This window comes from Carcharhinus amblyrhynchos, chromosome 18 (assembly GCF_965287045.1).
Source record: "Carcharhinus amblyrhynchos chromosome 18, sCarAmb.v2.hapA, whole genome shotgun sequence".
Classification (NCBI taxonomy): Eukaryota; Metazoa; Chordata; class Chondrichthyes; order Carcharhiniformes; family Carcharhinidae; genus Carcharhinus; species Carcharhinus amblyrhynchos.
This window is the reverse complement of record NC_137341.1, coordinates 44,372,021-44,398,412: the sequence shown is the minus strand read 5'-3', so window position 1 is coordinate 44,398,412 and position 26,392 is coordinate 44,372,021. Positions and strand designations below refer to the sequence as shown.

Below are 26,392 nucleotides of genomic sequence, written 5' to 3'. Positions count from 1 at the left end.
TTGTTTGCACATTCTCACCGTGTCTGCTTGGGTTTCTTCTGGGTGCTCCAGTTTCCCCCCATAGTCCAGAGATTAGGTGGATTGGCTATGCTAAATTGCCCCTTAGTGTCAGGGGGAATAGCTAGGGTAAATGCATGGGGATAGGGCTTGGGTAGGATTGTGGTTGGTGCAGACTTGATGGGCTGAATGGCCTCCTCCTGCATTGTAGGATTGTATTCTATGAAGTTATTGAATAACTACAATCGAGCCTGGTGAAACATTCTACTAACGAGACACAGCAGTGTGCCTTTGCCACAACCTTACCATGCTCCTCTTGTGAATTTCCATTTTCTACTTGTATTTCTTAATGTAAGAAATAAAAACAGGAGTAAGGCTCTCGAGCCTGCTCTGCAATTCAATAATGCGGTTGATCTTTCCCCTCAGCACCCCCCCGCCTTGCGTGCCCTACTCCCCAGTGTTACCATTCCAAAATGATGTTCCATTCTTTGAAAATTAACTTTCCAGTATCAACTTTCAAATATAAAGAGCACGCAACTCCTTTTGAAGGGGACTAAACATTGTGTAATTTCAAGAAGAAATTAGATATAGTTCTTGGGGCTAAAGCCATCAAGGGATATAAGGGGAAGGGGGGGGGGAGGTGGAAATCAGGATAGTGGATTCGATGATCAGTCATGATCATAATAAATGGCAGAGCAGGCTTGAAGAGTCGCATGGCCAACTGCTTCTAGTTTCTGTGTGTCTAACTGTACTGGTGGCAGAGGATCTTTTGACCTATCTGATTTGGGCCATATACAAACAGGAAAAGACAGTGGCCAGAATATGACCGTCCCGCCTGCCACAGGAACCTCCATCAGGTCCCCACTTATTCTCTCAAGTGACCCAAGCCAGGAATCGAACCCAGGTTCCTGGCGCTATGAGGCTGCAGAGCTAACCACTGTGCCACCGTGTTATCTGAATTAGCAATGAGGGTACAACTTCTGTTCTTAATTTTAGTGTGAAAATACCTTGTGAGCCATCTTGTTGAAATAAATCAATCAGTGAATTCATTACTATTACTTACGGGGCGAAAAACTGCAGCAGGCGACGGTGCAGAGGGACCTCGGGGTCCTTGTGCATGAGTCGCAAAAACCCAGCCTGCAGGTGCAGCAGGTGGTCAGGAGGGCGAATGGGATGCTGGCCTTCATAGTGAGGGGGATTGAATATAAAAGTAGGGAGGTCTTGCTGCAGCTGTATAGGGCATTGGTGAAGCCGCAGCTGGAGTACTGTGTGCAGTTTTGGGCGCCGCACCTGCGCAAAGATATTTTGGCCTTGGAGGGAGTGCAGAGGAGGTTTACTAGGCTGATACCGGAGTTGAGGGGGTTGAGCTATGAGGAGAGGCTGAATAAACTGGGCTTGTACTCGTTAGAGTTTAGAAGAATGAGGGGAGATCTCATTGAGACGTATAAGATGATGAATGGGATGGATAGGATAGAGGTGGAGAGACTCTTCCCGCTCAAAAAAGACAGTAGGACTAGGGGGCACAGCCTCAAGATAAAGGGGGGGCGGTTTAGAACGGAGTTGAGGAGGAACTTCTTCACTCAAAGGGTGGTGAATCTCTGGAATTCTCTGCCCGTTGAAGTGGTGGAGGCTGCCTCGCTAAATATTTTTAAGACGCGGGTTGATGGGTTTTTGATAAGAGAGGGGATTAAGGGTTATGGGGAGAGGGCGGGAAAGTGGAACTGAGCAGCGACAGATCAGCCATGATCTTATCGAATGGCGGGGCAGGCTCAAAGGGCTAGATGGCCTACTCCTGCTCCTATTTCTTATGTTCTTATTACTGGGATACAAGTCCAGCTTGAGGTATCATTTCTTACTCCTATACTTATTTAGTACAATTTGTTTGGTTGCTCATATTTCTAAAATTATCCTCTCTGCTAACCCCAGTATCATGAACACAGCCCAGTCCATCACACAAACCAGCCTCCCATCCATTGACTCTGTCTAAACTTCCCACTGCCTTGGAAAAGCCAGAATAATCAAGGACCCCAGGCAGCCCGGACATTCTGTCTTCCAAATTCTTCCATCAGGAAAAAGATATAAAAGTCTGAGGTCATGTACCAACTGACTCAGAACAACATCTTCTCTGCTGCTGTCAGACTTTTGAATGGACTTACCTTGTATTAAGTTGATCTTTCTTCACACCCGAGCTATGACTGTAACACTACCTTCTGCACCCTCTAATGTCTTCTGTATGAACAGTGAGCTTTGTCTGTATAGTGCGCAAGAAATAATTCTTCTTGCTAGGTATACGAATACATGTGACAATAATAAATCAAATCAAATCACTTCAGGATCACAGTGCCCATCTCTTTAGAGGTCCAGCTGCAAAAATGTGCAAGGTTGGGTGGATTAGCCCTGCTAAAATGTCTGAGGTCCCATATCAACTGACTCAAGAACATCTTCCCTGCTGCCATCAGACTTTTGAATGGACCTACCTTACACTAAATTGATCTTTCTTCACACCCTAGCTATGACTGTAACACTGCATTCTGCACTATCTAATTTCTTCTCTATGAACAGTATGCTTTGTCTGTATCGCACACAAGAAACAATTCTTAGTGTGTATACCAATACATATGACAATAATAAATCAAATCAAATCACATCACTTCAGGATCACAGTGTCCATCTCCTTAGAGGTCCAGCTGCAAAAATGTGAGAGGGTGGGTGGATTGGCCATGCTAAAATGTCTGAGGTCACGTATGAACTGACTCAAGAACAGCTTCTTCCCTGCTGCCATCAGACTTTTGAATGGACCTACCTCGCGCCAAGCTGATCCTTCTTTACACTCGAGCTACGACTATAACACAACATTCTGCACCCTCTCCTTTCCTTCTCTATGAATGGTATGCTTTGTTTGTATAGTGCTCAAGAAGCAATACTTTTCACTGTATGCTAATACATGTGACAAGAATAAATCACATCAAATCATGTGTTAGCTGAAGCAGAAACATATTAAATAAGTAATTTGCATTGGAAGCAATTTTTGTTTTCTGTGATAAAGTGTAGATATTTTACTCTGTCCACACAGCACCAGTCAGTTTAACTGCTGTGATTTTAATATGATCAGCCAATCCTTGTTTCTGAAACTATTGTGATAAACGTATTGATATATGCTTAATAAACCAGCAAGAATTATCCTATTATCGGCATTGGGTTCCAAACCAAATAGGCGCTTCTAGCCTTAATTTCGTTTGGTTAAGTCATAACTCCATATGCAAATTACAGCTAGTTGTCACGGTTGAAATACCATGGCATTTAACAATATGCGTGCGATGATTGCTGGAATTGTAGTTGACTTTAACAATGACCAAAATAGTCCTCGCTGATGTCTCTCAGATCTGTATTCTCAATGGCCTGTGGGCTTGCGCACGTGATGTTGTTGTAGGTGTACATGACGCCATGAGTTTCATCTCCTTCCGTCGCAGATTCAAAATAACGAGGAACTACATGAGGGTTCTTCAGGCAGTAATCCCTGAGGGACTTGAGTAAGCAGTCACAGTGCCAATTGTTACCCTCCAACAACAGTTGCTCCAATTGTGATGCCTGCTGCAAAAACTGTGGTGGGAAATACTTTAACGAGTTGCCCTTCAGGTTCAGGTACTTTAACTTGGTCAACGGCGTGAGACTATAATTGTGGAAAAGCTCAATGGAGTTCTCTGATAAATCAAGCCAAGAGAGATGTTGAAGAGGTTGGAAGGTGTTATCAGAAATGTACCGGAGTTCATTGCACTTCAGTAGAAGATACTCCAGATTGGGTACGCCAGTGAAAGCCTGAAAAGAGAGCTGTGTGAGCTTGTTGTGCCTGAAATCCAGTTCCAAAAGCTCTTTCAAGTCACTGAGGCTCTGGTTGTCGATAACCGAGATGTGATTGTTTTGCAGAAAGAGCCTTCGAAGGTAGAACAATCCGGAGAACGTGTTGGGTTGCATTCTGGTGACCGCATTGTTTTCCAAGTGCAGGCTGTGAAGATTGAGAAGGCCTTTAAATGTGCGATCAGGCAAGTTCGTCAGGGAGTTGCTGGAGAGATTGAGTACGGCCACCTCGCGGAGGCCAACAAAGGCCCCCGGTTTGATCTCGTGAATCTGATTGTTGTTTAGAGTCAGCACTTCCAGTTGTACCAAGCCCTCAAAAATGTTTTCGGAAAGGCTCTTGATCTTGTTGTACCCAAACTGGAGTTCCTCCAGGAACTGGAGCTCTTGGAATGTCCTGTGCCTTAGTGCCGTGATGGAATTGTTGACCAGCCGAAGCACGTGGAGGTTTAAAAGTCCAGAGAAGGTTTCCTCATGTAACACAGCGATGCGATTGTTGGACAAGTCTAACCATCTGAGAGATTTCATTCCCATAAAAGCCCGGGGTACGATAGTGCTGATCTGGTTGCAACTCATATACAGCTTCTGAAGCTTTTGCAGCTTCACAAAGATGTTCCCCTTGATGATTCTCAACAGGTTCCCTGACAAGTCGAGTTCCCTCAGCTCTGTCAGGCTTACAAACAGTTGAGGCTGCAGGTAGGTTAACCTGTTGCCCGCCAGGATAAGCTCTTTTAGCTTCAGTAAGTCACGAAAGCCCGCTGCAGGCAAAACCACCAGATTATTCCATCCCAGGTTCAGGTACCAGAGGTGAGAGAGGCCGGAAAACAACCCTTCTTCAAACTTCCCAAAGTTGTTGTTATTGAGACTAAGTGCGCCGAGGAATGGAGTGTGGAGGAATGCGTTTGGTACCAAGTATTTCAATTTGTTCCTTTCCAAATGCAGGTGGACTAGCAATTTCAAACCGTAGAAAGCGTGTGGCTCGACACTAACTATGTGGCTGTTCTCCAGGTTCAAGAAGTCCAGGTTAGACAGGTTCCTGAAAGTATGGGATCGAAGAACTGTAAAGTTATTCGAGTCGAACCAAACAGCCTTAGCACTGACCGGCAGATCATTTGGGATGCTGGTAAGGTGGCGAGAGCTGCAGTAGACATTTAGTTCCTCACTGTAGTCATCGAAAATGCAGGTGCACACGCGGGGGCAGTGGAAGCTTTCGTCCTCTGGCTCTTCCTCTGTAGTTAGCCGCGATCCTGCCCTCAATGGGATGTACCACAAACCAACAACAACCGATACAAGGAAAAATTCTGAAGAAAGAGACACACAGTGAGTGTGCGGTCAGAGAACGTGACACATTCGTATAAAGAGAATGTTTTCGTTCTGGTCATATCATTTTGGAAAAGACCATGAAGAAATCATAGATACCCTTCAAGGCAGAAGGAGGCCATTTGGCCCATCAAGCTTGCACCAACAACAATCCCACTCCAGGCCCTATTCCCACAACCCCACACATTTACCCCGATAATCCCTCTAACCTACACATTCCGGGGCACTAAGGAGCAATTTATCATAGCATCCTACAGTGCATAAGGAGGCCATTTGGCCCATCGAGCCTGCACCGACCATAATCCCACGCAGGCCCTATCCCAATGGCCCACACATTTACCCTAACTAGTTCCCCCGACGCTCAGTGCAATTTAGCATGTCTTTGGACTGTGGGAGGAAACCAGAGCACCTGGAAGTGCTCAGACATGAGAAGAATGTGCAAACTCCACACTGGCAGTCACCCGAGGCTGGAATTGAACCCTGATCCCTGGCGCTGTGAGGCAGCAGTGCTAACAACTGTGCCACCGTGCCACCCAATTTGTCTTGGCCAATCAACATAACCCACACATCTTTGGATGCAATGTATTATTCCATTGCTGAGTGTAACTTGCATAAATCCATTAAAACCATAAGAACTGGTGGTGCATCCTGAGGTTAAGATATCACTTGTGGGGGTGGTATGGTGGCACAGTGGTTAGCACTGCTGCCTCACAGCGCCAGAGACCCTGGTTCAATTCCCGCTTGGGTTACTGCCTGTGTGGAGTCTCCCTATGTCTGCGTGGGTTTCCTCCGGGTGCTCCGGTTTCCTCTCTCAGTCTGAAAGACGTGCTGGTTAGGTGCATTGGCCGTACTAAATTCTCCCTTGGTGTACCCAAACAGGTGCCGGAGTGTGGCAACTAGGGGATTTTCACAGTAACTTCGTTGCAGTGTTAATGTAAGCCTACTTGTGACACTAATAAATAAACTCTGAATTGAGTGTTTTTCAGTTCCTATCAAAGGACAATCCGGAATTTATATTTTCCAGATTCCACATTACATGCAATCCAAGATGAACAATAATTATCCCCCTGGCAGGTACTATAAGAAGGGTGGCGTGGTAGCACAGTGGTTAGCACTGCTGCTTTACAGCTCCAGGGACCTGGGTTCGATTCCTGGCTTAGGTCACAGTCTGTGTGGAGTTTGCACATTCTCCTTGTGTCTGCGTAGGTTTCCTCCCACAATCCAAATATGTGCGGGTTAGGTTGATTGGTCATGCTAAATTGCCCCTTAGTGTCCTGAGATGTGTAGGTTAGAGGGATTAGTAGGTAAATATATGGGGGTAGGATCTGGATGGGATTGTAGTCGGTGCAGACTTGATGGGCCAAATGGCCTGTTTCTGCACTGTAGGGTTTCTATTCTAAGACATTGTGACCAATTTTACCAGCTTGAGTCACCTTCAAAATTAATAATATTGGATGGTGTAGTCATCGAGGGCTCTACAGGGCCAGTTTGGATGGTTGTTCAAATTGGCACAAATTGGCAAACCTTTGGTAAAGGCTCAACCAAGGCCACCAGACATGGACCAGATTAACAGACCATCCATCTCATTGCTGTTTGTGAGGAGGTGCTGGTACAAAATGGCCGCCGCAAATAAATATGTACAAACTGGCAGCTGGATCGAATGGCAGGGTTAGCTGCATGTGGCCCTCAGCCAGTCAGGGACCGTATCCAGTGATATGTTTAGCGGGGTGGATTCAAGTTGAAATTCAGCCAGGGAAAAGTGCGTGAAACAACTGTGCGTATTATATACAATTGCATATTTCATTTTAATTTTCCACTTGTTTTCTATAGCAGATATTAAGAAAGACAGCTTGATTAGACACTCGACTGAAAATGATTCTTCTGCTGTAGAAAGAAATGGATGGAGCTCTTCGGAAAGGATTTATTCCAAATTCCTAACAGGGAAAAAAAACCTGGCCCGCCCGCCGCGCGGATCAGAGTGGGCGAGGGGGGCGCGCAGCGTGGGAAGGCCTATTGACTTCGGGCTGGATTTAACAGTTTTGGGACGAGCCGGGCTGTAAAATCCCGCCATTCTGTCTCTGAATAGTTTTTGTAAGCACAGTTAGCACAATGTCATGTTTCTGGGAGTTCTCCTTCCCCCCCCACCCCCCTCGTTTCAAATCTATGAAATTTTCATGAGCCAGGGGATTGTTATCTTAGGCAAATACAACGAAACAGTGGGAAGGTGTAACAGAAAAATCACACACAACGTGAGCGCAATAATGCAGAAATCCCATCACAGGCTCTGGTACAGAAACCAAGTGTTAACTATGAGTAAACCCCACCCTTATTTCCCCCACCCCACTCCCCCCCCTCTCCCCCCCCACCCTGAAGAAAAGCATCTTACCCACTGACTTGTACATTTTGCTAAGAAGCCTTTTCTATTTTTTTTTAAAGAGAAAGTGATTTCCCAGTTGTCTTCTCTCCAAGTAGCAGGTAGCAAACTGCGTACAGGGGCTGTCGCCTTATTTTAAAAGACTTCAGGAACACGGGATGACTTATTCTCACCGCTTAACCAGCACAACATTGCAAACATCTCATTCTTTCTTTTCTTATTACAGAAATCTTTTGACTCCCCCGCTGGCTGGTGAACTGCGTTGATGACCAAATGGCCGTGAGCCAAAATGGGGTCAATAGAAGAATAAACACCTGGCACATGGTTAAGGGAACTAATCAATAATGTTTGCTTAGCGCATCCACATGTGGCAATATTTAGCTTCTTTGCAGCCACCAAGCATTAAGCCAACGCAATGTCCCGGGGGACATTCACTTAAAAAAGAGAAATCTGAAAAGAAATCGCCTTGTCTGGCCGCACTTATTTAAAATGTTAAGCAATCCTGTAAGTTTTACCTCCATTTAAAATGTAGTTTTTTTTTTCTTCATTCATGGGACACAGGCGTCGCTGGCTGGCCAACATTTATTGCCCATCCCTCCTTTCCCCTTGTTCAGAGGTCAGCTGAGAGTCAACCACATTGCTGTAGCTCTGGAGTCGCATGTAGGCCAGACCAGGTAAGGACGGCAGATTTCCTTCCCTACTGGATGTTAGTGAATTCCCCCAAACTATTGACAATGGTTTCATGGTCATCAGTAGATTCTTAATTCCTGCCGTGGTGGGATTCGAACCCGAGTCCCCAGAACATTAGCTGAGTTTCTAGAGTAATAGTCCAGCAATGATACCACTAGGCCATCACCTCCCCTAAAGATGGTAGCTGTGTGATTAACAGGGGTGCGGTCTTAATTGGTTTTTACTCTGTATATTAATTTTATGATCATTGTAAGAATTTGAATTGTTGTGGCAGTTTTCAAATCAAGCATGCCGGTACCTGAAGGTGAGGAGGATATTTTAGTGGGAAGGACTAGTTTAGCCTAGCGATGCAATGGATTGAAAAACATGCCTTACTGAACCCATCTATCCCAGATCGACCTGTTTACAAAGAACAAAGGACAATACAACACAGGAACAGGCCCTTCAGCCCATCAAGGCTATGCTGATCACGTTGTCCTATCTAGGCCAACCACCTGTATCCCCCTATTCCCCACCTGTTCACTATCCAGATAAGTCTTAAATGTCACTAATGTGTCTGCTTCAAACACTTGGCAGTGCATTTCACGTCCCCACTGCCCTCTGTGTAAAAGACTTCACCCGCACATCTCTACTAAACCTTTCCCCCCTTACCTTGAACTTGTGGTCCCTTGTAATTGTCATTTCTGCCCTGGGGAAAATCTTCCAACTATTCACCCTATCTATACCCCTCATAATTTTATAAACTTCTATTAACTTTTATTAAACTTCCATTAAACTTTTATGAAAACTTGCATATTCAGGATAAGTGACTAATCTAAACCTTGTGTTAGTTCCATAAACACTGTGTTCCTAGTCCTTGGCCACAGGATGAACATAAAACCCTTTCGACTCCAAACAGCAGAATACAGTGAACTATAACTGTTGCATTTTCTGTATGAATCGACCCTGCAATGCTTTGCGCTGTATTGTGTTCTCGCTTGTTCACAAGTGATTAAAGCTTGGAAGTCTGAGTACTCTTAGTGCCGAGTATTGTTTGTACCCAGGTTGACAACAATACTGTGGATGCTGGAACCTGAAAGGAAAACAGTAAATGCTGGAACAAACTCAGCAGGTCTGACAGCATCTGTGCAGAGAGAAAATAGAGCCAATGTTTCAGGACTGGATGATTCTGCGTCTGTCTAAATCAATGTTTTTCAAGGTGGGGGGGGGTGGGGTCACGACCAACGGGTGGGATGCGGCATGTTGAAAAATGTTTTACCAAAAATGACCCCCAAAGATTGCCTGATCTTTTAATGCCCTGGTTTCTCTCTGGATAAATTCTTACTGCAGTACCATGTATGACCACAGGAGGCGAGAATAAGCAGGTCAGTTTGCCCTGCGCATGCACTTGGCACCAATTTATCTGACACCATTTTTTTCCCCTTTCCAGTAAACCGATCGTAGACACAGATTGATTTGCTACACGCAAGATAGGGCCGGAGACAAGAAGTAAGTGCGCTTACTAAAGAGTAAATGGGCATGGGCAGCATGATGGCACAATGGTTAGCACTGCTGCTTCACAGCGCCAGGGACCTGGGTTCAATTCCCGGCTTGGGCCCTTTGAGCCTGCTCCATCATTGACCTTTCGAGTCTGTTCCTCCATTCATTTTGATCATGGCTGATCATCAAATTCAATATCCTGATCACCCCCCCCTTCCCCCCCCCATATATCTTGATCCCTTTAGCCCCAAGAGCAATTTAGGAGCATAGAATCCACAATGCAGAAGGAGGCCATTTGGCCCTTTGAGCCTGCGCCATCAACAATCCCACCCAGGTCCCATCCCCGTGCCCCCACAGATTTACCCTCCTTGTTCCCCTGACACTACGGGGCAATTTAGCAAGGCCAATCAACATAACGCGCACACCTTTGGACAGTGGGAGGAAACCGGAGCACCCGAAGGAAATCCACACGGGCACAGGGAGAATGTGCAAACTCCCCACAGAGTGACCCGAGGTCAGAATCGAGCCCGGGTCCCTGGCGCTGTGAGGCAGCAGTGCTAATCTGTGTGCCACCGTGCTCACCATAATGGAAGTGGGTTGTAGGTCAAGTAAAATTTTGAAACGTGGAAACTTAAACCAGAAGAAGGCCGTTCAGCCCTTCGAACCTGGTGCACTATTCATTTTGATCATGGCTGATCATCAAATTCAACATCCTGCTTCCCCCTTCCCTCCATATCCTTTGATCCCTTTAGCCCCAAAAGCTATATCTAATTTCTTCTTGAAATCACACAATGTTTTGGCCTCAACTACGTTCTGTGGTAATGAATTCCACACACTCAACATTCTCTGGGTGAAGAAATTTCTCCTCACCTCAGTTCTAAAACTAAGTAGATTCTGAAAATGAAGCAGTTGAACTGATGGATATCTTGTGACAGGTTAAATTATGTAGCTGGTTGGCTCAAACTTAAACTGACAACGTTTTATTCCTCTACTAATCAAGGAACACCAATGTGCTGGAGCCAGTTTTGCTAATTCGGACTATGTTGATCTGAACTTGCATGCCTGACTGAAGTTAACAAACTGCATTCTCAGGAACTCTTGCCCTGATAAAGTTCTGATGATAATGTTTAGCCAATGTTAGGAAAGCACCTATCCAATGATCAAAGCTAGCGATGTCAAAAAATGCTAGAAAGATCAGAATGATAATGCAGCACATGAGGTTAATGTAGAAAGAATTATTTTGTTAAGTTTATTCCCAATTTTATCACTCTTTCTTCCTTCTGCTCTTGATAGTAATGATATGTGCTTTGCGAAATGCTTTCCATAGGTATGAGCCAATATGGTGAGATTTTGCAGCCCGTAGAAATGGGGTACAGTTGGGTTCAAGCCCAATGTCCACATATTTAAGCAAATGACCATCTGACGGTGGTCAACATTAATTTTCCCTTCCCTTGGGGTGGCACAGTGGTTAACACTGCTGTCTCACAGCGCCAAGGACCCCAGTTCAATTCCAGCCTTGGGTGTCTGTCTATATGGAGTTTGAACATTCTCTCTGTGTCTGCGAGGGTTTCCTTTTGGTGCTCCGGTTTCTCCCACAGTCCAAAGATGTGCGGTTTAGGTGGATTGGCCATGCTAGGTTGCCCCTAAGTGCCAGGGGAACTAGCGAAGGTAAATGCATGGTTTTATGGGGATAGGGCCTGATGGTTGGTGCAGACTCGATGGGCTGAATGGCCTACTTCTACATTGTATGATTCTATGATTCAAGACCAAGAGATCAAACACGTGTCACTGTTGCCCCAGTCAAGAGCCAACAACTGTCAGAATCTTGAGAAGCATCACCTTATCTTTTGATTAGACACTTCCCAGCTACAATACTGAATTCAACAATTTCACACCATGGTCACTGTTCAGGTGTTCTTAGTCAGCAAGGGATGGCAATAGTTCCGCTGTGGTCATTTGTCAGTTCCCCAGGAACCACCTCTTGTTTCTATTCCTATTAACACCTCTCCCCCACTTGGCTCTATCATCTCAGAAAGTTAGAACCATTATGAAGCAGAAATGAGCCATTTGGCCCATTGCTTCTCCACCAGCTCGCTGCCTGAGAAATTCCCTTAGTACTACTCTCCTGCCTCCCCCATATAGCCCTGAGCATTCTACCTTTTATTTAGATTCATAGATTCCCTACTGTGCAGAATAAGGCCATTCAGCCTCTATTGAGCCAGCATCAACAATAATCCTACCCAGGCCCTATCTCTGTAAACCCATGTATTTACCCTTCTAATCTCCTGATACTAACATGGCCAATCCACCTAACCCACACATCTTTGGACTATGGGAGGAAACCGGAGCATTCAAAGATAACCCATGCAGACGCAGGGACAATGTACAGATACCATACAGACTGTGACCCAAGGCCAGAATTGAACCCAGGACCCTGGCACTGTGAGGCAGTAGTAACTAACCACTGTTACTTTATCAATCCAGTCTTCCATTCTGTCAAAGACCTTTCTTCCTGTTTCCACCTCCCTTTCTCCTTGGCTCTGAACCTGATTATAAACTGTTACATTTCTAACTTCTTTTTTCCAGTTCTAATGAAGGATGCTCAAGCTGAAATGTCAAATCTGTTCTTTCTTCATAGTTGCTCTCTTGACTGTTGGATATTCACATTTTCTGGCATAATAATTCCAGGAGTCGTTTTTGAAGGAAATGTGCATTTGTTGTACTAAAATGGAAATAAATAATAATCAAAAAGCCTGTGATGAACACAACAGGTCCCAACTGGGACCAGGAAACAATGGACCCACTCAGTGTCCTGCTTTATACAGGGCTCGGTATATGAGCTTTATGTGGTTGGCTAATTACCAATTCCCAGGGAGCTCGTAGACAACGAGCCCAAACAGAAGGTCAATTTGTGAGAGAGTTGAGAGGGTGGAGCCATCATGAATAACCTCAACCTGTACCACATTTTGAACACGTGCAGTTAGCGTCGCTCTGCATCATGAACCAGCCGTCCAGTCAAACCAACTCCCCGACAAAACTTAGACATTGCTCAACCCAAAAGAAAAACAGTTGACTGAGGGAAACGATCCAAATAAAGTGTGACTAGGGATCAGTTCAGAGAGATGGAGTCCTCATGCATCAGTCGCTGAAAGTAAGTGCGTTGGTACAGCAGGCAGTAAAGAAGGCAAATGGTAAATTGTCCTTCATAGCGAGAGGATTTGAGTATAGGATTAGGGATGTTTTACTGCAGTTGTATAGGGCGTTGGTGAGGCCACACCTGGAGCATTGTGTGCAGTTTTGGTGTCCTTATCTTGCTATAGATGGAGTACAGGGAAGGTTTACCATGCAGATCATGGGGGTTATCACACAACATACCAAACGTGGCACAGGGAAAGAGGCAGGTCCCAAGTCTATCTCATCCTGAACATGAATCGAACCCATGTTGCTGGCATTATTTTGAACTGCCCGCTATTGTACTGAGCTAACAGGTGTATTATGCTTTACCATCATCTCTGAGACTTAACATGAAGAAGAACATTTCTCAAATTATAGTAAGATTTGAATTTCAGAACACGTCCCATTTTTGGTGCAGGAATGTTATTGCAGTTTCAAAAAGGTTAAATGTTGCTCATATTAACATCAATCACAGAATCAGTGCAGAAGGAGGCTATTTGATCTACCGAGCCTGCACAAACTCTATAACAGAGTATTTTACCCAGACCCTCTCCCCCATCTTATCCCTGTAAACCCATCCATTTACCATGGCTAATCCATCTAACCTATGCATCTTGAGTCACTAATGGCCAACTTAGCTTGGCCAATCCACCTAACCTGCACATCTTTGGACACAAAGGGGTAATAAATAAATGCTAAATTGCTCCTTAGTTTTAGGGGGACTAGCGGGGTAAATAGATGGGGTTAAGAAGATAGAGTCTGGTGGGATTGTGGTCAGTGCAGACTTAATGGACCAAATGGCCTCCTTCTGCACTGTATGGATTCTATTTTATGATTTTAATTCAGCATGGCCAACCCCCTAACCTAAACATCCTTGGAGTGTGGGAGGAAACTGGAGGTAAGAGTTTGCTTTTGAAATAATGGGCGGAATTTTACTGGCACGTCCGTCCGACGTTTGTCCGATCCTGCCCGAGGCCGATGGACAATGCTTTTCTCCGAGCCTCGCCCACCCCCGGAATCGGGACGGGCGTGCCGGGAAAAATTCCGGCCAATGAGCCCGTTAATCCAGCCACTCTAATGGACACAACCTTCTCAATCCTTGGGTTGTCCTCATCTACAATGCTTCAATCTGACTGATTAAGGAGATACATATCTGCTGTCTCTGTTCATCCAGGCCCCAGATGTTGTTTCGCTCACTGTTAGATTCACTCTGACAAGCAAAATGTGGCACAATGAGTATCTTTGACAGCTTAAACTTACTGAACCAGGAAAGTGCTGACTGTGACAGAGAACTATTGAAAGTTCCCCTGGATTTACTTTTAACAAGGCTTTGGCTCCAATCAGCAGCAAAGGTAAATATTTAAAATTTGTTCCTGCATTGCTGTTCTTTTTGAACTGTTGATTCTAACAGCTTTCAAACATAGAGGAGACCTTAACTCAATTCCGAACGATGAGGTAACTTTCGGCGCAGTGACTATGTACATAGACATTCATTGCCGCATCATCTCTCGAAAGTAGGACACTGATATTGTTAATGGAATCTCCAGAGTGCAGAAGGAGGCCATTTGGCCCATCAACTCTGCACCAACCACAATCCCAGCCAGGCCCTATCCCCGTAACCCCATGTAATTACCCTAGCTAGTCCCCCTGACACTAAGGGGCAATTTATCATGGCCAATCAACCTAACCTGCACATATTTTTTAATATACAGATGCATTCAAATAGTTCTGGGACTACCTCGGTGACACCAAGAAAATCTTTCCCCTTACCTCAATTCTAAAAGGTTTACCCTTCATCTGCAAACTACAGCCCCTAGTTCTGGACTCCCCCACCATCAGGAACATTCTTTCTGAATCCACCCTGTCTAACCCTGCTAGAATTTTAAAAGTTTATATAGGACCCCCCTCTCACTCTTCCAAACTCCAGCGAATCTAATCCTAACCGACTCAGTCTCTCCTCGTATGACAGACTTGCCGTCCCAGGAATCAGCTTTCGCTAGGGAACACGCTAGGGAGAACACAGTAAGGCTGACCAAGGGTTGATTAAACAATTACTAAGTCAATATGGAGAATGTCAGTCAGTGCACATTGAGGGCACTGGCAGCAATTCCAGTTGAAGGCGCTCGCCAAAACAAACTTCAGAGGACAAACAAAGGAACAATGACTTTCTGAAAATCTAGAGGTGTAATTGTCACATATTATCCAAATATAAGGGGTAAAACAAAAATCAGATGAGAGACTGGTGAAGTCCTCATGTGGAAGATTCAAATCTTGTTCCTCATCCGGGGGATGATTGAGTGATCATGTTTAGTATTTACTTTCAACCACTTCATTATTAATCTTCTTGATGTAAGCTGTCGTGTTGCATTGGCTGGGGATACTGCGGCGAGTAACTCACCTCCTGACTTCCCAAAGCCTGCCCACCATCTACAAGGACACAGGCCAGGGGTGTGATGGAATACTCCCCTTGCCTGGATGTTGCCTTCAACAACACTCAAGAAGATTGACACCATCCAGGACAAAGCAGCTCCTCTTGGTTGGCACCACATCCACAAATATCCATTCCCTCCATCATCGACACTCTGTAGTAACAGTGTGTACCGTCTACAAGATGCACTGCAGCAATTCACCAAAGATCCTTGGACGGCACCTTCCAAACTCACGATCACTTTCATCTAGAAAGACAAGGCCAGCAGATACATGGGAACACCAGCACTGCAAGTTCCTCTCCAAGCCGCTCGTCATCGTGATTTGGAATTATATCGCCGTTCCTTCACAGTGGCTGGGTCAAAATCCTGGAATTCCCTCCTGAACGGCATTGTGGGCCAACCCACAGCACGTGGATTGCAGCGATTCAAGAATGCAGCTATACTGTTGGATGGTCCAGCTTTGGACTGAAGCATCTTGCCATGGTTACCAGCAGTCATTGCTGACTGATTGACAGTTAATTGCAAGGACACTGGTGGAGTGGCAGTAAGAGGAGGATGAATACTCTTACCTTGAGAGATGAAAGCAAATTGAGTGAGCATGATGGGTCATTCTCCCGAGGAAGCATCTCAACAATCCTACTCTTTGAATGGAATGGAAATGGGATGTTGGCCTTTATCGCGAGGGGGATAGAGTATAAAAGCAGGGAGGTCTTGCTGCAATTGTACAAGGTACTGGTGAGGCCACACCTAGAGCACTGTGTACAATTTTGGTCCCCTTATTTAAGAATGAATATATTAGCTTTGGAGGGAGTACATAGAAGGTTCACCAGGTTGATACCGGAGATGAGAGGATTAGCTTATGTGGAGATACTGAGTTGACTAGGCCTGTACTCATAAGGGTTTAGAAGGTTGAGGGGTGATCTTATAGAGACATATAAGATAATGAAGGGGCTAGATAGGGTAGAAGCAACCAGGTTATTTCCACTTAGAATGGAAACAAAAACTAGGGGGCACAGCCTCAAAACACGGGGGAGTCAATTTAGAACAGCATTGAGGAGGAACTTCCTCTCCCAAAGGATAGTGAATCTCTGGAATTCTCTACCCATTGAAGCAGTGGAGGCTACCTCGTTAAATGTGTTTAAGTCACAGATAGATAGATTTTTAACGGATAAGGGAATTAAGGGTTATGGGGAGCAGGCGGGTAAGCGGAACTGAACCACTGTCAGATCAACCATGAAATTATTGAATGGCAGAGCAGGTCGAGGGCCTACTCCTACTCCTATTTCTTATGTTCTTTGGAGGACGGATTGCTAGACTGCAATGAGACCCTGAAAATACCTTTGAAGATTGGTTTATACAGCCTGCTACCACTGATACCTGTAGCCAAGTCCTCGGGGATTCACTCTTGGCAGTGACCTGGGCAACTATCTGCTCTAATTGGCTTCTCAGAGGTTATTGATGAACTCCTGACCCACTGGGTTCGAATACCTTTCTCCTACCCACTTTCTGCATCAAGGCCTCCCTTGCCACGTACCTGAGAGCCATGGGAACCCACTCTCTGCCCTGTTGTCCTATTCCTGTATCTTTCCCAAGTCTTGACTTGATTTGATTTGTTTTAATTTGATTTATTATTGTCACATGTATTGCTATACAGTGAAAGGTATTGTTTCTTGCGCGCTATACAGACAAAACATACCATGCACACAGAAAGAAAGGAGTGCAGAATGTAGTGTTACAGACATAGCTAGGGTGTAGCAAAGGATCAACTTAATTGAGGTAAGTCCATACGAAAGTCTGATGGCAACAGGGAAGAAGCTGTTCTTGAGTCAGTTGGTATGTGTCCTCAGACTCTTCTATCTTTTCTCAACGGAAGAAGGTGGAAGAGAGTATGCCTGGGGTGCATGGGGTCCTCGGCTATGCTGGCTGCTTTTCCAAGGCAGTGGGAAATGTAGATGGGGTCAATGGATGGGAGGCTGGTTTGCCTGAAGGACTGGGCTACATTCATGACCTTTTGTAGTTTCTTGTGGTCTTGGACAGAGCAGGAGCTGTGATACAACCAGAAAGAATGCTTTCTATGGTGCATCTGGTGAGAGTTGCCAAATTCCCTTAGCCTTCTGAGGCTTCCAGAATGACTTCTACCCGACCCAGCCAAAACTGCATCTCAAAGAACTAAGAACAATATAGCACAGGGAACAGGCCCTTCGGCCCTCCAAGCCCACGCCTCTCATTGGTCCAACTAGACCATTCTTCCAAATCCCTCCATTCCCAGTCTGCTCATGTGACTATCCAGATAAGTCTTAAACGATCCCAGAGTGTCTGCCTCCACCACCTTGCTTGGCAGCGCGTTCCAAGCCCCCACCACCCTCTGTGTAAAATATGTTCCTCTGATATCTGAGTTAAACCTCGCCCCCCCTCACCTTGAAGCTGTGACCCCTCCGTGATCGTCACCTCCGACCTGGGAGAAACCTTCCCACTATTCACCCTATCTATCCCCTTTATAATTTTATACACCTCTATTAGGTCTCCCCTCATTCCCCATCTTTCCAGGGAGAACAACCTCAGTTTACCCAATCTCTCCTCATAGCTAAGACCCTCCATATCAGGCAACATCCTGGTAAACCTCCTCTGTAATCTCTCCAAAGCCTCCGCATCCTTCTGGTAGTGCGAGCCTCTAAGAGATGCAGGCGGGTTTCAAGTTGTAAGATGTTTGCCCAAGGACTGGAGATGTCAAGTAACTGCCCGAGTTCGGTAAATTCAGGTGCACCGTAACTATCTCAGGTTCAATGTGCCAATTGTTCACGTTAAGTGGGTCCCATTTTCCTTACGTCCTGGCAGGCACTTAGATCAAGCATCAAGTTATACAACAGTGTACCCCAGCAAGTGGGAAAATGTGATCACCTTGATATAGAAGTTGGATATTCTGGAGGCAATTTGATCGCCCACTGGGGGTAATTTTGATGTTGCGTGATGCTGCCAAAAAGGTGAAAACAAGTTGGCTACATGGAGTATTGGGATAGCCAATTGCTAGGAATATTCAAATTAAAACTAAATGCTTTAAATTGTCATTGTGCAAAATCTTGGTTAGGCCTCGCACGTTGTGAACAATTGATCCCATTGGAGTGAATGATGTTGAGAACCAGCAAAAGATTTAAAGGAGGGACATTAGATTGATAGCTTAAAGGCCCTTTCTTTTCTTCTATTCATTCGTGGGACATGGGCGTTGCTCGCCAGCATTTATTGCCCATCCCTAGATGCCCGAGGGCAGTTGAGAGTCAACCACATTGCTGTGGCTCTGGAGTCACATGTAGGCCAGACCGGGTAAGGACGGCAGATTTCCCTCCCTAAAGGACATTAGTGAACTGGGTGAGTTCTTCCGACAATTGACAATGGTTTCATGGTCATCAGTAGGTCCTTAGACCCAGAGTTTTTTCATTGAATTCAAATTCCACCATCTGCCATGCAAGGATTTGAATCCGGGTCTCCAGAACATTAGCTGAGTTTCTGGTTGAACAATCTAGCGATGATACCACTAGGCCATCACCTCCTTTTTTTGCCAGCATAAATTTAGAGTTCATAGAATCATAGAACCCTCCAGTGTAGAAAGAGGCCCTTCAGCCCATTGAGTCTGCACTGAACACAATCCCACCCAGACCCTACCCCCATATATTATACCCACTAATCCCTCTAATTTACGCATCACTGAATGCTAAGGGGCAATTTCTTAGCATGGCCAATCAACCTAATCCGCACATCTTTGGACTGTGGGAGGAAACTGGAGTACCTGGAGGAAACCCACACAGACATGAGGAGAATGTGCAAACTCCTCACAGGCAGTGACAAGAGCCAGGAATTGAGCCCAGGACCCTGGAGGTGTGAAGCAGCAGTGCTAACCACTGTGCTACCGTGCCACCCCAAACACAGTTGTGTTCTTTAGCTCAACTGTAAAGAACACAGTTGTGTTCTTTAGCTCAAGCAATGCTTTGATTGAGTAATTCAAAATAATTAAGTCGTTTTTTTTTATTCATTCGTGTGATATGGGCGTCACTGGCTGGCCAGCATTTATCACCCATCCCTTGTTGCCCTTGGAGGATAGTTCAACCACATTGCTGTGGCTCTAGAGTCAAGAATAGGCCAGACCAGGAAAGGATGGCAGATTTCCTTCCCTCAAAGGATATTAGTGAACTAGATGGGTTTTTTCCTGAGAATGGTTTCATATCATCAGTAGATTCTTAATTCCAGATTTGTTTTTATTGAATTCAAATTCCACCATCTGCCATGGTTGGATTTGAACCCAGGTCCCCAGAGCATTAGCTGAGTTTCTGGATTAACAATCTAGCGATAGTACCACTGGGCCATCACCTCTCTACAAGTATGGAAGGAGGGATCTTGGTGAATTCTAACGGTGCATCTTGCAGATGGTACACACTGCTGCCAGTGTGCGTGGGTGGTGGAGGGAGAAAATGTTTATGGATGGGGTGCCTATCGAATGGATTGCTTTGTCCTGGTTCTGATTGACCATGCAGTTGTGATTTTGACTGATGTGGCTCTTATGTGATATGCGGAAATGACTTTGATCGAGAGTCAGAGAAATTTCACAGATTATTTGTCTGTTTTCTGTTGTTCTTTCACTTTGTCCAACGTAGCTGCAAACAGCAGGGGGAAGCATATTGCTCAATTGCACTCTGAGCATGGATTCAAGCATTTTTTTTGTGTGATAGATGTTGGACTAACAGGCCTATTGTTTCCTGCTTTCTGTCTGTCTCCTTCTTTTATTGGATAAAGCTCGCTATCGTCTAATGTACTGGGACCCTTCCAGAATCTAAGGATATTTTGGAAGAAAATAACCAAAGCATCGACTATCACAGCACTCACTCCTAGAGGGAAGTTGTGGAGTGGGGGGGAGGTGCTACTATGGAGGTGGTGGTATAGTGGTATTGTTACTGGACTAGTAATCCAAAGACCTAGGCCACGATTTAGGGACAGGTTTAAATCCCACCATGACAGATTTTAAATCCCACCATGGTCATAGGCTTAATGAAACAGTTGACCTTTCGCTGCCCTTCTTTTGTGTGCGTGTACTTGTAAAGTTAAGGGACTTGGAAGCCAATTTGCAAATGTCAACTTTTATTAGTTGCCTCAATGTGTCTGTCGCTGCATTAGATAGCCAAGACTGCAATCGGTATCTTTGCTTTGCAATTTGCAGCTTGTTTTTCAAAGCGTAGCGACTGTGCTACAAATACAAACTTGTCAAAGATCGTTCATTGTATGCAATCTCTGTCCGTATCAGGTTACGATTTGGGTGACTGGTCCTCTGCAAAAAGACAGACAGCAGTTAGGAAGTGATGCACTTATAGCTACAAAATTCGCTTTGTTGATCATTCTGATCTCAAACTTTGTCTGCTGAAAAGTATATTCTCCGTAGCAATCCACAAATCGGCCTGCTGCGTGTGGATCAGGACCTGGTGTCTGTCTAGATGGTGGCACAGTGGTTAGGGCTACAGCGCCAGGGGTCTGGTTTTGATTCCCAGCTTGGGTCACTGCCTGTGTGGAGTTCACACGTTCTCCCCGTGTCTGCGTGGGTTTCCTTCGGGTGCTCCAGTTTCCTCCCATAGTCTGAAAGACCTACAGGTTAGGCGCATTGACCTGAACAGGCGCCGGAGTGTGGAGACTAGAGGAATTTCTCAGTAACTTCATTGCAGTGTTAATGTAAGCCTTACTTGTGACTAACAAATTAACTTTGGAACTTCTGTTCATTAAATTATTATATTTACTTACATTGTTCAGATTTGATAGTAAATTCTTGTGATGGGTATTTGTACACCTATGTATAGGGATAGCTGGGACACTGGGAATAAGAGTAGAGTGGACAGTGAACTAGGTTAATAAACCCCCTCCAAAAAAATAGTTGTTCTAACTTCGCCAACTGGTATGGATCCGAGTAACAATATCTGTGTTTCTTTGTTGTGGAAGAGAATAAAAGAAAATAAATATTGACTATTTAGGGAGGAGACACAATTGGAAATTAAAAAAAAAAAGATAAAATGGACCACGGCCAAAATTTTGCCGCCTTGCTCGCCATGGGAATTGGAGTACGGACGGACAATGGGAAAGCTCGTTGACTCGGGCGGGCTTTTATGGTTTCAGGATGAGTGAGGCCATAAAATCTCCATCATGAGTGAGCTTCCATTTTGTGCCTTGTCCACCCGAGGCTCATAGGAGAGCACGGTGCTCCAGTTTTCTCCCACACGTGCGGGTTAGGTTGATTGGCCATGCTAAAATTGCCCCACAATGCCAGGGGGACTAGCAGGGTAAATACGAGAGATTATGGGACTAGGGCCTGGGTGGGATTGTGGTTGGCGTGGACTCGATGGGTCGAATGGCCTCTTTCTGTACGGTAGTGATTCTGGGGTGGGTGAGGCTCTCAGAATGGCATGACCCGTTGGCCTTGGGTGGAATCTTACGAGCCTCTGACAGGCGAGGTGGTAAGATTCCAGCACGTGTGTCTGATCTGTAGGAATCCATCGCCACAATTAAGAGCTCCAGTTCAAATTACTAAGAGATGTACTTTCATGTACGAAGAGAACAAAGAACAAGGAGCAAAGAAAATTACAGCACAGGAACAGGCCCTTCGGCCCTCCAAGCCTGCATCAACCATACTGCCCGCCATTCTGGCTATCCATTCTGTCCATATCCCTCATAATCTTGTAGACATCTATCAGGTCTTCCCTCAACTTTTGTCGTTCCTCGGAGAACAAATCAAATTTCTCCTTACAGCTAATGCCCTCCATACCAGGCAACTTCCTGCACCCTCTCCAAAGCCTCCACATCCTTCCGGTAGTGTGGCGACATGAATTGAACACTATATTCCAAGCGCGGCCTAACTGAGGTAGTGTGTAGAGTTTTGTTTTGGCTAATATGGGGAATACTTGTTCTTTCACCGACGCACCATACTTATCTGGGAACTTCAGGCGCTGACTCAACTTTATCTCCTGTTTGTCCCTGTAAGTAAAGTGAAACCAAAGTGTTTGCTTACCTATCGGTTTGGCCGGAGGAATACTCTGACTGGGTATCTCTACGTTCGAACTCAATGGAGCCGAATAATAATCCGGGATTGAAGAAACGGGTGGATTGAAATCAGCTGGAAAAGAAAATCCCATTGCATTGGATAATAACATTCATGGACAAACTGTTCCCCTCAAAATCCAAATAAGAACATAAGAACATAAGAAATAGGAGCAGGAGTAGGCCATCTAGCCCTTCGAGCCTGCCCCGCCATTCAATAAGATCATGGCTGATCTGTCGTGGCTCAGTTCCACTTTCCCGCCCTCTCCCCATAACCCTTAATCCCCTCTCTTATCAAAAACCCATCAACCCGCGTCTTAAAAATATTTAGCGAGGCAGCCTCCACCACTTCAACGGGCAGAGAATTCCAGAGATTCACCACCCTTTGAGTGAAGAAGTTCCTCCTCAACTCCGTTCTAAACTGCCCCCCCCTTTATCTTGAGGCTGTGCCCCCTAGTCCTACTATCCTTTCTGAGCGGGAAGAGTCTCTCCACCTCTATCCTATCCATCCCATTCATCATCTTATACGTCTCAATGAGATCTCCTCTCATTCTTCTAAACTCTAACGAGTACAAGCCTAGTTTATTCAGCCTCTCCTCATAGCTCAACCCCCTCAACTCCGGTATCAGCCTAGTAAACCTCCTCTGCACTCCCTCCAAGGCCAAAATATCTTTGCGCAGGTGCGGCGCCCAAAACTGCACACAGTACTCCAGCTGCGGCCTCACCAATGCCCTATACAGCTGCAGCAAGACCTCCCTACTTTTATATTCAATCCCCCTCGCTATGAAGGTCAGCATCCCATTCGCCTTCCTGACCACCTGCTGCACCTGCAAGCTGGGTTTTTGCGACTCATGCACAAGGACCCCGAGGTCCCTCTGCACCGTCGCCTGAATCATCCCAGAATCCTAATTTGTAACATTTTGTAAATTGTGAGTGCGATATTTCAGGTTTTTTCAAACATTAGCGAGGATGTGAATTTAAGTTATTTTTAATGGACTTAAACATTAATAAAAAAAACAGATAAAGATGGTTAAGTTGATAAATAGAAGTTGTTTTGCTTGGGATGTAACAGTGGATTATTCATTAGCTTCTTCATATAAAATTTAAAGTTTATTAGTGCCACAAGCAGGCTTACATTAACACTGTAATGAAGTTACTGTGAAAATCCCCTAGTCACTACCCTCCGGCATCTGTTCAGGTACACTGAGGGAGAATTAACACGGCCAATGCACCTAACCCAGCACGTCTTTCGGACTGTGGGGGGGGAAACTGGAGCACCCCGGAGGAAACCCACGCAGACACAGGGAGAACGTGCAGACTCTTCATAGACTGTTGGTGGAGGGACAGGGGAGGGCAGGGGTGTGGGTAGGGAGGGCGGGCGGGGCAGGGGGTGGACAGGAGGGCAGTGGAAGGGGATGGGCGGGGGGTAGGCAGGGAGGGTAGGCGTGGGCAGGGTGATGGGTGAGGGTGGGCCGGTGGGGTAGATGGGGGGGTGAGGTGGGGGTGGGCAAGGGGTTGGGCAGGGAGGTTGGGGGGGCGCGGAGGGATAGGTGGGGAGGAGGGGCGGGGCTGGGGGTGTGGGCAGGCGGGCGGTGGGCAGGGGGTGGGCAGGGGGGTTGGGCATGGGTGAGGGGTGGACAAGGGGAGGGTGGGCATGGGCTGGGGGTGGGCAGGGAGGGTGGGCCAGGGCAGGGAGGGGTCCGATGGGCAGAGGAATGGATGGAGGGGTGGGGGCAGGGGTTTGGGCAGGGAGGTTGGGCGGGGGTGGAGGGGTAGGTGGGGAGGATGGGCGGGGCTGGGGATGTGGGCGGGTGGAATTTAATGTTGGCAAGTGTGAGGTGGTCCACTTTGGTAGGAAGAATGGTAGGAAGGACTATTACTTACGGGGCGAAAAACTGCAGCAGGCGACGGTGCAGAGGGACCTCGGGGTCCTTGTGCATGAGTCGCAAAAACCCAGCTTGCAGGTGCAGCAGGTGGTCAGGAAGGCGAATGGGATGCTGGCCTTCATAGCGAGGGGGATTGAATATAAAAGTAGGGAGGTCTTGCTGAAGCTGTATAGGGCATTGGTGAGGCCGCAACTGGAGTACTGTGTGCAGTTTTGGGCGCCGCACCTGCGCAAAGATATTTTGGCCTTGGAGGGAGTGCAGAGGAGGTTTACTAGGCTGATACCGGAGTTGAGGGGGTTGAGCTATGAGGAGAGGCTGAATAAACTGGGCTTGTACTCGTTAGAGTTTAGAAGAATGAGGGGAGATCTCATTGAGACGTATAAGATGATGAATGGGATGGATAGGATAGAGGTGGAGAGACTCTTCCTGCTCAGAAAGGACAGTAGGACTAGGGGGCACAGCCTCAAGATAAAAGGGGGGCGGTTTAGAACGGAGTTGAGGAGGAACTTCTTCACTCAAAGGGTGGTGAATCTCTGGAATTCTCTGCCCGTTGAAGTGGTGGAGGCTGCCTCGCTAAATATTTTTAAGACGCGGGTTGATGGGTTTTTGATAAGAGAGGGGATTAAGGGTTATGGGGAGAGGGCGGGAAAGTGGAACTGAGCAGCGACAGATCAGCCATGATCTTATTGAATGGTGGGGCAGGCTCGAAGGGCTAGATGGCCTACTCCTGCTCCTATTTCTTATGTTCTTATGACCCGGGGGAGGACACCATGCAAATGTCCATTGATCTTGGGCAGGATTTTCCGGTCTTGGGGGGGGAAATCATGGCCTGGAAAATCCCTCAGCGTCCTCGGAGAGGAATATTCCATGCTGAAGTGGATCGTATATCCCATCTGCCAAAGGCGAGGACATCACATGGCAGTGCGTGCTATATTCCAGTTGGCCAACTGTAATGACTCATTCTGGCTATCCATTCTGTCCATATCCCTCATAATCTTGTAGACATCTATCAGGTCTTCCCTCAACTTTTGTCGTTCCTCGGAGAACAAATCAAATTTCTCCTTACAGCTAATGCCCTCCATACCAGGCAACTTCCTGCACCCTCTCCAAAGCCTCCACATCCTTCCGGTAGTGTGGCGACATGAATTGAACACTATATTCCAAGCGCGGCCTAACTAAGGTAGTGTGTAGAGTTTTGTTTTGGCTAATATGGGGAATACTTGTTCTTTCACCGACGCACCATACTTATCTGGGAACTTCAGGCGCTGACTCAACTTTATCTCCTGTTTGTCCCTGTAAGTAAAGTGAAACCAAAGTGTTTGCTTACCTATCGGTTTGGCCGGAGGAATACTCTGACTGGGTATCTCTACGTTCGAACTCAATGGAGCCGAATAATGATCCGGGATTGAAGAAACGGGTGGATTGAAATCAGCTGGAAAAGAAAATCCCATTGCATTGGATAATAACATTCACGGACAAACTGTTCCCCTCAAAATCCAAATCATCCCAGAATCCTAATTTGTAACATTTTGTAAATTGTGAGTGCGATATTTCAGGTTTTTTCAAACATTAGCGAGGATGTGAATTTAAGTTATTTTTAATGGACTTAAACATTAATAAAAAAAAACAGATAAAGATGGTTAAGTTGATAAATAGAAGTTGTTTTGCTTGGGATGTAACAGTGGATTGTTCATTAGCTTCTTCATATAAAATTTAAAGTTTATTAGTGCCACAAGCAGGCTTACATTAACACTGTAATGAAGTTACGGTGAAAATCCCCTAGTCACTACCCTCCGGCACCTGTTCAGGTACACTGAGGGAGAATTAACACGGCCAATGCACCTAACCCAGCACGTCTTTCAGACTGTGGGGGGGGAAACTGGAGCACCCCGGAGGAAACCCACGCAGACACGGGGAGAACGTGCAGACTCTTCATAGACTGTTGGTGGAGGGACAGGGCAGGGCAGGGGTGTGGGTAGGGAGGGCAGGCGGGGCAGGGGGTGGACAGGAGGGCAGTGGAAGGGGATGGGCGGGGGGTAGGCAGGGAGGGTAGGCGTGGGCGGGGTGATGGGTGGGCGGGTGGGGTAGATGGGGGGGTGAGGTGGGGGTGGGCAAGGGGTTGGGCAGGG

The 26,392-nt window shown here is 46.1% G+C and overlaps 1 protein-coding gene across 1 annotated transcript in view; it reads right to left on the bottom strand.

Moving 5' to 3' along the window:
• Positions 1–3,339: 3,339 nt before the first annotated feature.
• igfals (insulin-like growth factor binding protein, acid labile subunit) overlaps positions 3,340–26,392 on the bottom strand; it is a 48,074-nt gene continuing 25,021 nt past the window's right edge. The window contains exons 5-7 of the mRNA XM_080206187.1: positions 22,242–22,314; positions 20,560–20,626; positions 3,340–5,150 (exon numbers count right to left, since the gene is read on the bottom strand). Of these exons, the coding sequence (XP_080062313.1) occupies positions 3,340–5,150; positions 20,560–20,626; positions 22,242–22,314 (1,951 nt within the window). The remainder of the gene's footprint in view (positions 5,151–20,559; positions 20,627–22,241; positions 22,315–26,392) is intronic.